At 45.0% G+C, this 13,785-nt stretch overlaps 1 protein-coding gene and 1 long non-coding RNA gene across 4 annotated transcripts in view; one reads left to right on the top strand and one right to left on the bottom strand.

Moving 5' to 3' along the window:
• The window catches only part of LOC104002321 (uncharacterized), a 64,513-nt gene extending 60,698 nt beyond the window's left edge, over positions 1 to 3,815 (top strand). Inside the window, exon 3 of the long non-coding RNA XR_674554.3 lies at positions 1,809 to 3,815. This is a non-coding gene — a long non-coding RNA (uncharacterized LOC104002321). The remainder of the gene's footprint in view (positions 1 to 1,808) is intronic.
• The window catches only part of LIPC (lipase C, hepatic type), a 159,128-nt gene that overhangs the window by 130,894 nt on the left and 14,449 nt on the right, over positions 1 to 13,785 (bottom strand). For 2 of the 3 annotated variants that reach the window (XM_009429224.5, XM_024349218.3), the window contains exon 2: positions 6,605 to 6,732. In XM_009429224.5, coding sequence (XP_009427499.1) covers positions 6,605 to 6,692 — 88 coding nt within the window. In that variant the 5' untranslated portion in view covers positions 6,693 to 6,732. Of the gene's footprint in view, positions 1 to 6,604; positions 6,735 to 13,785 lie in introns of those variants that run through there. The other variant, XM_054667594.1, reaches the window with a different exon arrangement.

Genomic DNA, 13,785 nt, shown 5'->3' with positions numbered 1-13,785 from the left:
TGCACCTTCTGTGGGGCAGCCAGGTGGGCGCCCTGACTCCTCCAGGGCTGGAGTGACTGGATTTGGTCTTCTCGCCCCAAGTAGGTACCTGAATGTAAAACCTGACTGCCTTTCTTACCGCGGCTCCTCCACCTGCTGCTGGACAGACTAGGCTCGGCCCCCTTGTTCTAGTTATCACCTTGGGACTGAAGTCCAGCCTGCTGGGCAGGGATCTGGAGGGTCCTATTGGCCCCTAGTCAGCCCTTTTCCCTGGTGGGCTGGACCCCAATTCCCGGCTGAGAGCGCCCCACTCGAAACTGGTCACCGTCCTGGGGGCCAGCGCACAGCACCTTCCTGGCTGTGAGAATCGCTGTGACCTCTGTTCTACGTGGAGCCCGTGGCTGTCAGGGACACCCAGGCTGAGGCCTGGGTGGTTACATTCCCCTCATGATGAAATGGGGACTGTTCTGCCCTGTCTCGGGGCCCAGCCTCTTTCTGCCTCTCTCCCTGCTGTGCCACCTGTGATGACCCAGCATGCCCGCAGCACTGTGGCAGCTGATGTGGAGAGGAGGGCAGGGAGAGGGCCATCGTGGGAAGCCAGGTACCAGATTCTCTTGGCTTTTGGCTGCGCACTCATTTGGCAATTCATGTTTTCGGGTCAGCTTACAGACCCCATGCCTTCAACCGTCAGCCCTACAGTTTCTCTCTCCAGCTCAGAATGAAAGAATATGGGTTCTAGTCCTGGGTCTCTGTGAGAGGCAAGCAGAGTGGAGGACAGGCTGCTGTCCCCCGCCTCTCCAGGGTGGACCTTTCAGCAGGACCAAAGACCTGCTCAGCTGTAGGGCTAGGAAGGCTGGCCGTGGATGGGAGGGTCTCTTGCATGGGAAAGATAGAATTTCCCTGGAATGCTGGGGGCTGGCCCTCTGCTGATTCCAGAATAGTACGCACTCTTGGAAGAATGAGTTTCATCTCCGGACTCTATCTCAAATATTAGTCATGGGTGACATTCCATGTAACTGTGGAGGCCTCTCAGAAATCTGACAGACCCTGCTGGGGTAGTGATTTTGAGTGTGGCTGAAACTGCAAAGTTGGGTGCTGGTGGCAGGTCGGAAGGACAGTGGAAAATCCCTTTCCCGGGGGTCGTCTTGGGATGACCAATCTAACTGTAGCTGATCAGGGCCTTTTTATTTTATTTTTCTTGTACATTTAAGTACTTAAATCCTCCAAACCTTAAAACCCTTTATATATCTTTAAATATACTTAGAATCTCTAGCAATATACAGCATGTGTCTACAGTGTTTTCATAATTATGATTCAACATGTAGATTATTTAGTCCTGTTTTTTTTCCCTATAATTGTATAAGAAAATTATACAATTTTCTTATACTTGTTTTACAAAGCTGCAAGACCAGTTGTTACTGAGCTTTTTCAGAGGTCACAGGTCCCTTTGATAATTTGCTGAAAGTTATGACACCTGCTCCCCACTCAAAATGCACACACGCACAGCCTTGGGCACCATCTCGGGAGGCTCAACGACTCTTGGAAACCCATCCTCTGTGCTAAGATCCCTGGTGTTAAACTGTGAGTGCTTAGGGGCCAGCAATAGGCTTTTATTTCTGAACTTCATCATTATTGCCCCCAAAAGTTTCTGTGACTTCTAGTAGTAGGTATTCAAAACCATGCCTGTTCGAAGTTGGACTTAGCAATAGCTGGAGTCCCCAACTTCAGTGGTTTGCACTTGGGCATTCACGTTGTTTCCAGTTTGTTGCAGTTTAACCAGTGTTGCTATCAACACCGTTCTATGGGATATTTTTTCTTTTTCTTCCTAGATGGTCTTTTTTGAAAGGTATTTGGGCTTGAAAAGCACATGTACTTTATCAACTGTGTACCTCTGCTATTGTACAAGGAAAGCCTCATTCTCTTCTGTCCGGATACCATCCTTCAACACCCTACTCAAATGCCGCCTCCTCCAAGAAGTCTTCTTCCCTCCGCTTGGAAGTAAACTCTGCCTCTGTACTCATTCCTCTCTCATGGTCCTCATCTCATGCCATGTTCTAGCTGATAACATTTACATATGTGACTCAGTGGTATACCTCATGTATTTGACACACAGAACGGATCATTTTAATGACCCTCTGCTCTATAAGACAAAAGTATTTTCAGTCATATTTATGTAAAAATCAGCAATCATCACTACTTTCTTGATTTGTTCTTTAGTTATAAAGCAGTGAACAATTTTTAAAAAGACAAATACATTTTAACTTTAAGATATTCAAATGCAGTAAAAATATTTTTCGTATGAGTCCAAATTTTTACCTACCAAACAAGATGTTACAACTCATTGTTCACAATCTGTTTTATTGCTTTAAATTTTAAACACATATGAGAAGCTTACAGGGGTCACCTAGGATGAGAGAATTGAAATAATTCAAGTTCTGGTTTTTTGTTTGTACAACCACTACGCTATCATTTTTTGTTTCAAATCTACTGTTTACATGCAGAAGCAGGTAATAAGTGCCACTGAGGTTGGAGACATAAGGACGTCAAAGGATCTGAACCATTGCACACTTACTCTTGCATCAAGAACACGCCCCTGAGTCTGTGCATGTTGGGGCCAAGTGCATAACCGGGAGTTCTCCAGATTAATGTCAATGTAGAACACAATATTTATGAAAGGATAAATAATAAAGATGTGATGAATTTGAAGCTTACATATACTTACTACATAAAATCCAACAGTAACCACGGAGATTGTTTAGAACTTAGGCCATAAAACCATTTTTTTCTGGAAAGAGCTTTGCCTTTATCGCTGATACTCTTTCTTTCGGGATGGAGTTTCACTTTGTTGCCCAGGATGGAGTGCGACGGCGCCATCTTGGCTCATTGCAACCTCTGCCTCCCGGGTTCAAGCAATTCTCCTGCCTCAACATACCAAGTAGCTGGGATTACAGGTGCCCATGACCACGCCTGGCTAATGTTTTGTATTTTTAGTAGAGATGGCATTTTACCATGTTGGCCAGGCTGGTTTTGAACTCCTAACCTCAGGTGATCCACCCACCTCGGCCTCCCAAAGTGCTGGGATTACAGGCGTGAGCCACGGCGCCCGGCTGACATTCTTTATAATTGTGATAATGACAAGCAGATCAGCTTTTGGTTATATTTGTATTTAAATTCTCCACAGACGGTTGCTCTTTTATTGATGGCACATCCTCCCTCCACCCAGTCCCATGGCCCCCTATTCCCTCCCCACCCCACTCCCACCCCATTTGACTGTAAATTCCTGCAAGGTGGGGACGGCTGTGCAGCCCCCTGTTGTACAGTGCCCACTGCACAAGCGCAGTGGTTTGCAGGCCAAGGCCCCAGGGAGATCGCCTTAGGATGTCTTCCCTTTTCCTCTATGGGAGGCCAGATTTTCTTCCTACATTTCAAACAAAGCAATACATCACAACAGACTGAGTACAGAAACAGGTAAGATAATCCAGCTGTCTTGTGAAGCCAGATATTAGAGAGATTTGCAACATTTCTTTGTAAAACAATGTCACTCTTCTGCTCCATTAAAAACTTATTTGGAAAATACAAGTTATTTTTCATAAAATTACATTATCTGTGTTAACATTGCAAGGGTTTATTATTATTTTAAAAAGTGTTAGCAGATTTTAAAGATTTCTCAGTTTTAATTTCTAATGAAGGAAATACTGATATCTCACATAATAAACACTGGGGTCCTCAATGATTTTTAAGAGAGGAAACGTGTGAACAGAGTGTGTGAGTTGTACTCAGGCACTGCCTTACGTATGGCAGGTGCTCATGTATGCTTGTGACACTCATGAGGGACTGACTGAATAGGTAGCTTTCAGCTGCTCCTAGGATTTGCAAGCTGAGGCTGGGGTGGAGGGGAGGGAGAAGGTGTCTGTTGATAGTGGGCCCAGTACCGGGAAGGTGGGGCTTGCCAGGGTCTAGGAGCAGCAGCTGCTCTTTGGAGCAGCGTTGGCTCTCATGGCAACACCGATTGGGGAACCTGGGTCTCAGGCATTGGGGGCTGGGCATAAGTGTGATGTGCCATGTGGGCTTCAAGCAGCTCACTCTATCCAGTCCCCCTTAGTGCTGAAGGGCAGGAACAACTGTCTAAATCTCCCTCTCTGTGAGAGGAACTGAGCAGAATGTTTTTCTAGAAACCTCTGGCTGTCAAATCACTGGGTGTGGGCTCGACAGAGAGCACTGCGGCCTCAGTAGACAGATTGAGGCTGCAGGTACCTCTCCCTGCTCTGCCCTGACCAGCTATGCGACCGCCGGCAAGGCACTTAACTGCCAGCTTACTCAACCATATGGTGAGGATGAGATAAAATGTCCGTGGAGTGCCTGGCACATGCTGGGTGTGCAGCACATTAGTGACTCCATTAGTAAGATGTCATTAATAATAAATACTCAAAAGAAGTAGGCTGGGAGGAGGGGCTAAAGAGGAAGGGTCCTTGAGGGAGTACTTCCTGGTGCTCAATGAGTGACAGTTGAAGCTTGGCATAGATCATGGTTTCTCAGCCTCTGCACTAATAACATTTTGGGCCAGATAATTCATTGTTGTGAGGGCTGTCCTGTGCATTGTAGGATGTGAAGCAGCTTCCCTGGCCTCTACCCACTAGATGCTGGAAGGGAAGCACTCTCTCCCTGGTCTTAACAACCAAAACTGTCTCCAGACATTGCCAAGTGTCCCCTGGAGGGCAAAATTGCCCCTGTTGAGAACCATTGGTGTAGAAACTTTCCTGACAAGGGCTCCACCACAGGACACCGGCTTCCCTGCGGTTTCCCCAGAAAGACATCATACCAGCCACATGCACACAGATTGGGCTCACTCATTGCAGAAAGAATTCTGCCAAGAGATTCTGCTTCCAAGAGAACAAGAGGCCTCCTGACTTGGATCCTCTTTTCTGAGGAACCCTCTTGCTAATAGTGGCCACTTCTCTCAGCATTTGCACAAACTAGGCCCCGGGGAAAGAAGCAGGCTGATCAGGACAATGAGATTGGTCAAGGAAAATCTGGACAATACCCAGAAGCCTGGGGGAGGCCATCCCTCCCTTCAACCTCTATCTCAGCACTGACAGCTTCCAATTCCCATGGCTCCATTGCAAAAACAGTCCTGGCCAATCAACAGTAGAATGGATAAAGGAAGTGTGGCGTGGTCCCACAGTGGAATGCTACAGCAGTGAGAATGAATGAGCCTCAACTCCACGAAACTGCATGGTTGACTTTCACAAACATAATGTCGAACGAAAGAAGCCAGACGCAAAAGAGCAACTGATGTGTTTCTATTAATGAAAAATCTCCCCAAAGGAAAAAATCATATATGTTAAGGCTCAAGGGGCACACAAGGAAGGCTTTGGGGTACTGGTTCAGTTTGTGAGAACTCATTGAGGATTTATGATAGAGGCCCTTTTCTAGAAGTGTGTTATAAACTTCATTAAAAAGTAAACAAACAAATACAACATTCTGGGGCAAAGGGCAGGAAAGGCCCTTTAGCAAAATCACTATGAACCAAGGGAATAAAGATTACCAGCAATTTTACCTGTATGGCTCTAAATTATTATGTAAGGGTCATTTTTGGATGTGGCTTTATAAATGAGATGATGTGTCAAAAATAGTATAGTGCTTGGCACAGAAAATACTTAGTGAATGGCAATAATTAATACTGCTACTCAGTTATTAACTGGCCTATGAAGTAAAATAGTCAAATACAAAGGAACAGCCTTTTTCTTAAAGGGGAAAAAAGCTTCTGAAATTTTTAGGTACATCCCGTTAGGGAATTTCTAATTCTCAAAGTTGTCGGAGCTCTCTCCAAGGCTAGTCTTAGAGAAAAGAAAAATCTCAGACTCTACCTTAGCGTTACTAGCTCCTGACCAGTAACCAGTACCAAAACAAAGTCCCAAACACCTGTCTAGTTTGGCCAAATTGTTCAATTAACTGATCCGTCATTTATTGGTCCACTGCTTAGCCTGGAAGCTGGGCTCCACTCTACTACCTTCCTGATAAGGCATTTGATCTGTCTTTCGCCATCAATCTAGTTTGTGAATTTACAAACAAAACAGGCAGGACGGCTGTTGGATTCTTCAGTCTCAGACTAAAATTTTGGCAGCAAAACAAAGTCTAGAAATTGTGCAATGATATCTCTACTTTAGACCTGACTGGAAATAGAACTCTCATAAATTCCCCTCTCTTCTGAGAGAGGCAGGCAATTAGACAACCCCAACCCGACAGAGCATTTCATTGCAAGCCTGGCTCCCCGGTTGCAAATTAGATGCCACATGAACTCTCAGGAAGATCTGAATCGCTTTCATATCATTCGCCGCTGAATAACTTTTAGCATGACTGTTTCCATATCAGATACACAAGAGACTTCACTGCTAGCTGCAGGCACTCTTAGAAGACTTTTAATCCGAGGATGATTTTCTAAAATTTCATTTCTGTTTACAAACGGCTACGTGTCCCTGTGAACCTGTGAGGTCGTGTATAGAACCACCTGGCACGCTCTGAAGCAAGCTCTGTCCCATACAGTCAGAAACTCCTGGATTCTTTGTGACACACGTTTTAAAAAGAAAAGTTCATGGCCATTTCTGGAGAAAAGTCAGGCTCTTACCTGGTTTCAGGCTTTGTCCAAGGGCACTTGATTGGATAAAGATGCATAAAACCAAGAGAATGGAGAAACACAGGGGACTTGTGTCCATTTCTCCGTTTCACCCGGGGTCCAGGCTTTCTTGGTAATTTCTGAAGCCAAAGAGACCACAATGCCTATTAGATACTTTGTTAGGGAAGACTGCCCATTAATAATTAACCTCTCAACATGTTATCCACTGTTCAGACCCTTTCTTTACTGCCCCCAACTGCAAATCTAATTATATCTATTTTAAAAAGGTCGATTTACAGAAGTGCTTCTTATCCTGACACATTTTGAGAATAAAATACCTTGTTATGTATTCTTACCTTTTGGGGCCAAGGTCAGAGTTCCAAATTAATCAATTTAAAGCTACTGTGTTGTGTTTGGAAATTCTGCCAAAGGTCGGGGTAGGTGGCTTCCACGTGGCTGCCTAAGCCTCCCTGTGACAGCGCTGCAAGGGGGATGCTGGCTCAGGAAAGTGGTGTTTCAAATTGCAGCCTAAGCCCAAAGAAAAAGAAAAGGGCCCTGCCACGCAGAGAGCCCCCAGAGGGTCCAAATTTCTGTTGGGTTCAGTGAAATTGGTGATGTTTGTGGTCAAAGTGTGGTGCAGAAAACCCTTCACCCCCGTGTCAAAAGGAGCTGAGGAAGAAGCAAAGATGCCCTTGCCAAGTGACCCAATGAGAGGTGATCCTAGAGTAAACACACTTCTTCCCCCTCTGTGTTCATTAATGTTCCAGCTGTGTAGAGGACTGAAAAGTAAGGCCACTCAGCAAAATCAGGTAGGGAAAAGGCTACCATAGATGGCTTTTGTGATATTTTTGGGCCTCTAGTTTTACTTTAACTTTCTTCATTTGTTCAACATTTATATATTTTGGCATGTCTACTAGGTGCCAAGCACTGTTGTAGGCATGTGGGATATACAAGTCCTTATGTATCAGTGGAGGTTCTTACCTTCTGGAGTTGGATAACCGACAGTAGACATAATAAAGAAGAGATTTATGGCCAGGAGTGGTGGCTCACTCCTGTAATCATAGCACTTTGGGAGGCGAGGCGGGCGGATCACGAGGTCAGGGGTTCGAGACCAGCCTGACCAACATGGTGAAACCCCATCTGTACTAAAAATACAAAAGTTAGCTGGGCATGGAGGTGAGTGCCTGTAATCCCAGCTACTTAGGAAGCTGAGGCAGGAGAATCGCTTGAACCTGGGAGGCGGAGGTTGCAGTGAACTGAGATCGCGCCATTGTACTCCAGCCTGGGCGACATAGAGAGACTCCGTCTCAAAAAACAAAAAAAATTATGTAGACTGGTAGAATGTAATGGGAACCACCACAAGAAAAGCAGGGGGTTGGGGAGAAGGTAGGGATTTTAAGCAGAGTGGTTAGAGTGAATTGCATTGGGAAGTTAAACTTTCAGCAAAGGTTTGAAGGAAGTGAAGGAGTTGCCCCTGTGGACATCTTGGGGAGGAGAGCTTCGGGCAGTCTGTGCAAAGGCCCTGAGGTAGGAGTATGCCTGGTGTGCTCCAGGAATAGCAAGGAGGCCAGTGAATGGGGAGACATTGTAAGGACTTTGATTTTTATGCAGTCAAAGCAGAACGGTGCTTTGATTTGCACTCTGAGCAGAAGGGTGATATGATTTGTATTATAGTTTTAAAAGATCACTCTGGTTTGCAAGTGAGCCGGGGTGCATTGGGGAGATCTGTTAGAAGGCTATTACAGTGGCCCAGTGAGAGGTGATGGTGGCTTGGCCCAGCATGGTAAAGGGCAACTGCGGAGTGGTGGATGGGTGGTGGATATATTTTGATGGTAGAGCCCACAGCATTTTCTGACTGCTGAGATGTGAGATGTGGGAGAAAGAGAAGAGTTAAGGATGACTTCCAGGTTTTTTGGCTTGAACAAGTAGATTAATGGGGTTGCTGTCAGCTGAGAAGGGGAAGCTGTGAGTGAAGCAGGTCTGTTGGGGGAAGATTAGAGATTCAGCCTTGGCCACGTGGGGCTTTGAGATGGCTCTTAGATATCCAAGTGGAAATGTTAAGTGGGCAAAATTAGATAACATGGTAATTATTGCTTGGACGAGCCTCATTCAAAGGGCCTTCTGAAGCCACCAGCAGACTTGGACGATCTTGACCCAGTCTAAAGCTGTGTTCTGTCCTATGACCGTACCTTCCTCCCAAGCCCTGCAGCTTGCGGACCATCCCGTCAGATATACAATTTCTTTTTCTTTTTCTTTTCTTTTTTTTTTTTTTGAGACGGAATCTTGCTCTGTCGCCCAGGCTGGAGTGCAGTGGCGCGATCTCGGTTCACTGCAACCTCCACCTCCCAGGTTCAAGCGATTCTAGTGCTTCAGCCTTCAGAGTAGGTGGGACTACAGGTGCCCGCCACCATGCCTGGCTAATTTTTGTATTTTTAGTAGAGACAGGGTTTTACCATGTTGGTCAGGCTGGTCTCTAACTCCTGACCTTGTGATCCACCCACCTCAGCCTCCCAAAGTGCTGGGATTACAGGCGTGAGTCACCGCGCCCATCAGATATACAATTTCTGAGCAAGGACTTCTGCCCTGGATACTTGGCTGGCTCCTGCACAGTTAAGCAGAATCTGAAAGTTCCACTTTTTTTCCTAAAAAGCTGGCATGTAAAACCAGCTGGCTACCCATCTCGGGCTCCTCTCCCCTGTGACCACCCTCATTCCTCTCCTCTGGGTACTGCCAGTAACCACCGCCACTCCCCATTTTATTCGGGACACAAACTCATCAAAAGACACCAGTGAATCCAAGTGCCTCTGAAATACCAACTGTGTGCCCCCACCCGCCCCCCAAATTTCTGCAGAGTACACTTTCTTACCACTTTCTACGTGGTGAGAACACTTTCAACATGGGAAGAAGCCTTCAAGATTGTTTCTAGCTCTTGTAGTTCCTTTACTTGCACCACCCCAAATTCCTCTAACATCATCTCACGCCAACTCAAATTCTATAAGGCTCTCCTGGGAAATGACAAAGAGGAGTGGGTACCTGTCCCCTTTCAGGGTGGTGTCTGCTTTCACCTCTACCTAAGCTTTTCCAGCCTGCCCCATCACCGGGTCTGACCTTCCAGTGGTGGTTTTAATGCACAAGCTCTGTTGTGTTTTCTTGAAGCTGACCAGGGAGGCTACTGGGAGGGAAGAGGGGAGGACTTCACAGAGTATGAGATTTCCTGAACTGGGGGGTCCTAGGCCTATCTACTTGCTGTGTATAATATTATATAACCTTAATGAGTTCAATCTCCTCACCTATAAAATGGGGACAACATGTATCTGAGATAATATTTTGAGATATCAACTTATTTTTCTCCCAAACTGTCTCCCTTCCACTTAAGAGGGGCAAAGTAGAGAGAAGGCTACAAATCTTTTGCCTTCCAAAAATATAGGACCTTAGGGCAAGTGAATTTTATTTTATATTATTTTATTTTATTTATTTTAGAGACAGGGTCTTCCTATGTTGCCCAGGCTGGTCATAAACTCCTGGGCTCAAGTGATCCTCCTGCCTTGGCCTTCCAAAGTGTGGGCAGGTGAATTCTAGCCAACAAAGAAAAGCAAAAGACTAACATTTCTTGAGGGGATGTGAAGGGAGAAGGAAACCCTCACCTTTCCATCACTAGAAAGACATTCTCTTGGGCTTTGCAGGTGATGTGGAAGGGGGAGGTTTGTCTATGGGTCTGAGAGCAGAGGGGACAGTACCTTGCTTCCCAGAAATCCTGCTGGAAGAGAAGAACCCAGGGAGGAAATGGCTGTGTTGGCAGATGGGCAAAAGATATACCTGGCTTGATGTAGGGTGGGAGAGCAGTGAGTCTCTGGGGCCAGCAGGTCATGTTGATGGGAGGATGGGCCCCTCAGTGGCCATCAATGTGGGCTGATGACAGAGGACTAGGTCACACTCCCCTGACCCCATGCCTGGCTATTGTGTTGGTCCAGAACTATGGCATAACTACTGGGGGTTGGGGGTGGGGTGGGGAGAAGAAATCCAGAAGGCCTGAAAATATAGGGGTTAAGAGTCAGGAATTTAGATGGGTTACAGAGAATAGAGAAATTTATTGCACATCAGAATCTCTGGACTGAAATTAATACCTCTAGAAACAGAGGTATGCCATGAATATTAGAGATTTGTGTGTAAGATGTCAAGCCAAGTGCCTGGTTCATAGTAGAGGATCAATAAATTATAATGACCTATTTTGTGGGCAATATACTTAGTGGTCAAGGGTCCGTGCTTTGAGGCTGGGTGCAGTGGGCAGTGGCTCACACTTGTAATCCCAGTGCTTTGGGAGGCTGAGGCAGGAGGATCACTTGAGGCCAGGAGTTTGCGACTAGCTTGGGTAACATAGCAAGACCCCATCTATATAAACATAAAAACCAAAAAATTAGCATGGTGTGGTGGCACACACCTGTAGTCCTAGGTACTTGGGAGGCTGAGGCAGGGAGATTACTTGAACCCAGGAGGTGGAGGCTGCAGTGAGCTATGATCACATCACTGCACTCCAGCCTGGATGACAGAGTGAGCCCCTATCTCTAAAAGAAAAAAAAAAAAAAAGAGTCCAGCCTTGGGAATCCGACAGATACAGGCTTAAATTCCTAGTCTGTCACTTGTACTTACTAGCTGAGTGAACTTGGATAAGACATTGTGACTGAGCTTTAGTTTTCTTCACCTGTATAATGGGACTAATAATACCTCCCTAGTCTGATTAAGTGAGGCAATGCATGTGAAGCCCTCAGCAATCCTAGGCCACAGGAAATAATTAATGGTAGCTAATTTTTTTTTAATGTTTAAATTCACTGAGGTGATCATGAAGGTGTCCAGGAGGTAGATAACAATAAGATCACAGTGATATAATTGTAGCAAAAAATGTAAGGGGCAGGAAAACACAAGGGTCTGGATCAGTGGCTCCAAAATCCAATTGAGCATCAGAATAAGAGACAGCTGGGGAGCTCAGACAAGGACAACTTATGGGCCCATCCCAGGAATATGAGAAATGGAATCAACACTAGGGTCACGGCCTGGTGAACCTTCATTTTAAAGAAGTTCTCCAGGTAATTCTTGCTTACACAAAGTTTGAGAACCATTGCCTCAGAATGGTGCTTGAGAGATCTTCTGGGGCTCAAGAAGAAAATAATATAGACTTTTCAGATTTTTCTTTGTATTTCCTTAGACAGCTCATGTTTGTGCACGTATAATGTTTATAGTATATAAGTATTATATAATTTGCAGGTGGTACTACGGAATATACTAGTGCTATATTATTTATAAACAAATGAATAGATATTGGGGAGAGTCCTCAAATTTAAAAAAATACTTATAAAGATGTGTTGTCAAAAAAATGGGTGAAGCCTCTGCCTTAGAGAGACAGAATGGCTCCCAGGGCTGCCAGACCTGACTGTCATGTGCTTGACTCCAGCCATGCATCTGAGCAGTCAATAGATCCATTCATAGCATCTTTGGTCATTTCCATGCCCAAGGAAGCCCAGCAGTTTCTTAAGGCCTCTTCATTTCCTATTAGCTGAAGAGGAGGCAAGCCTGAGCCTCTTAGAGTTTGGAGCCTCCAGTGGAGTGATCAGCATGGTGCATGTTAGCAGAGCTCTGTGGCTTCATCCTTTGCAATTCTTTTTTTTTTTTTCTTGTTTTTTTTGGGATGGAGTCTTGCTGTGTTGCCCAGGCTGGAGTGCAATGGCATGATCCCGGCTCACTGCAACATCTGCCTCCTGGGTTCAAGTGATTCTCATGCCTCAGCCTCCCTAGTAGCTGGGATTATAGGGTGTGCCACCACACTTGGCTTTTTTTGCTTTTTTTTTTTGTATTTTTAGTAGAGATGGGGTTTTACCATGTTGGCCAGGCTGGTCTAGAACTCCTGAGCTCAAGTGATCTGCCTGCCTCAGCCTCCCAAAATGCTGGGATCACAGGCATGAGCCACCGTGCTTGGCCTCTTCCTTTGCAATTCTTTAAAGACTTTTCTATTTTGGGTGACGCTGCACTCTGGTCTGCAATCCTCGATCTAAAGTAATAATGGTTTTATAATTAGGTTTTTAAACATTGCCCAGTTCTTGCTCTCTTTTAATTTACAGAGCTTCTTGAATAAATAAAGATTTCAAGAGACTGGCATTTGATGACCTGAGAATGACCTTTTTCTTTAGTGTCATGGTGATAAGAAAGTCAATTAGGAGAGAAGAAACAGATATTTTACAAGGATAAAGCAAGCAAATCTCAAGAGGAAGAGGCCAGGGGACCAAGTTGAAGTTCACTGATGACAGAAACAGAATTTTATACCGAGAATCAGGTTTTCTTCTTTTCATCTTCAGGAACTGGGATATCTTACCTGAGAAAGGCAAGCTTTTGTTGGTGTTATAATAAAATAATACTTTAAACAATAAAATTTGACACTGTTATTTCCTAATTTTGCAGTTGAGATTTAAGAGGTTAGGAACTGGTACCAAACTGTATCTCACCAGTAAAAGACAGAGAGAGGAGAAGTCAGGGGATCTGAGGCCAGGTTCTGTTCTCTTAACAACCACAAATCCTTAATCCCTATGTATCTGGCTTTCCCTGGGACTGAATCAGGTTTCTCTGCACATCAGCCTAGTCCACTTCCAAGATGAAATGAATTTCCTTGGATCGTGTTATAGGAAAATGACTCTATCCTCTTATACTCCTGCTTGGGGCCAGGGTGCCATGAGGAGAATGACCAAGTTTTTATTGGGTCACTCACTGATCTGTGTGGACATTCTTGCGCCATGAGGGAATATGGCAAAACAAGTAGGTAAACCTCGTTAATTTGAGTTAGCCTGGAACATGTCCTCATTTGGAAAGTGGTTGGACTGGAGTTTAACCTTTTCCTTATCTGTGTTAGAAAAAAAAAAGACCTGATAAACAAACGAAGGGTGAAAACAAGATTGCAGAGGACATTTTAGACTATTTGGAAGAATTAGGTGTTTCAAGCATTTCAAATAGGTATTTATTCATCCAAGATTATCACGCCTGGTGACCAGGGGTGTCTTTGCATCCCCTCTGCCTCCAACTTGTTGTGTGACCTTGGGCAAATTCTGTAACCTATCTCTGCCTGTTTATTCCCCAGTCAAATGGGGTTATGAAGGTTAAATTATTATCACATGAAAATGCTTATAACAACTCTCTGCATAGTCAAGCCTCTT

This window comes from Pan troglodytes, chromosome 16 (assembly GCF_028858775.2).
Source record: "Pan troglodytes isolate AG18354 chromosome 16, NHGRI_mPanTro3-v2.0_pri, whole genome shotgun sequence".
NCBI lineage: Eukaryota > Metazoa > Chordata > Mammalia > Primates > Hominidae > Pan > Pan troglodytes.
This window is presented reverse-complemented; position numbering and strand designations above follow the sequence as displayed.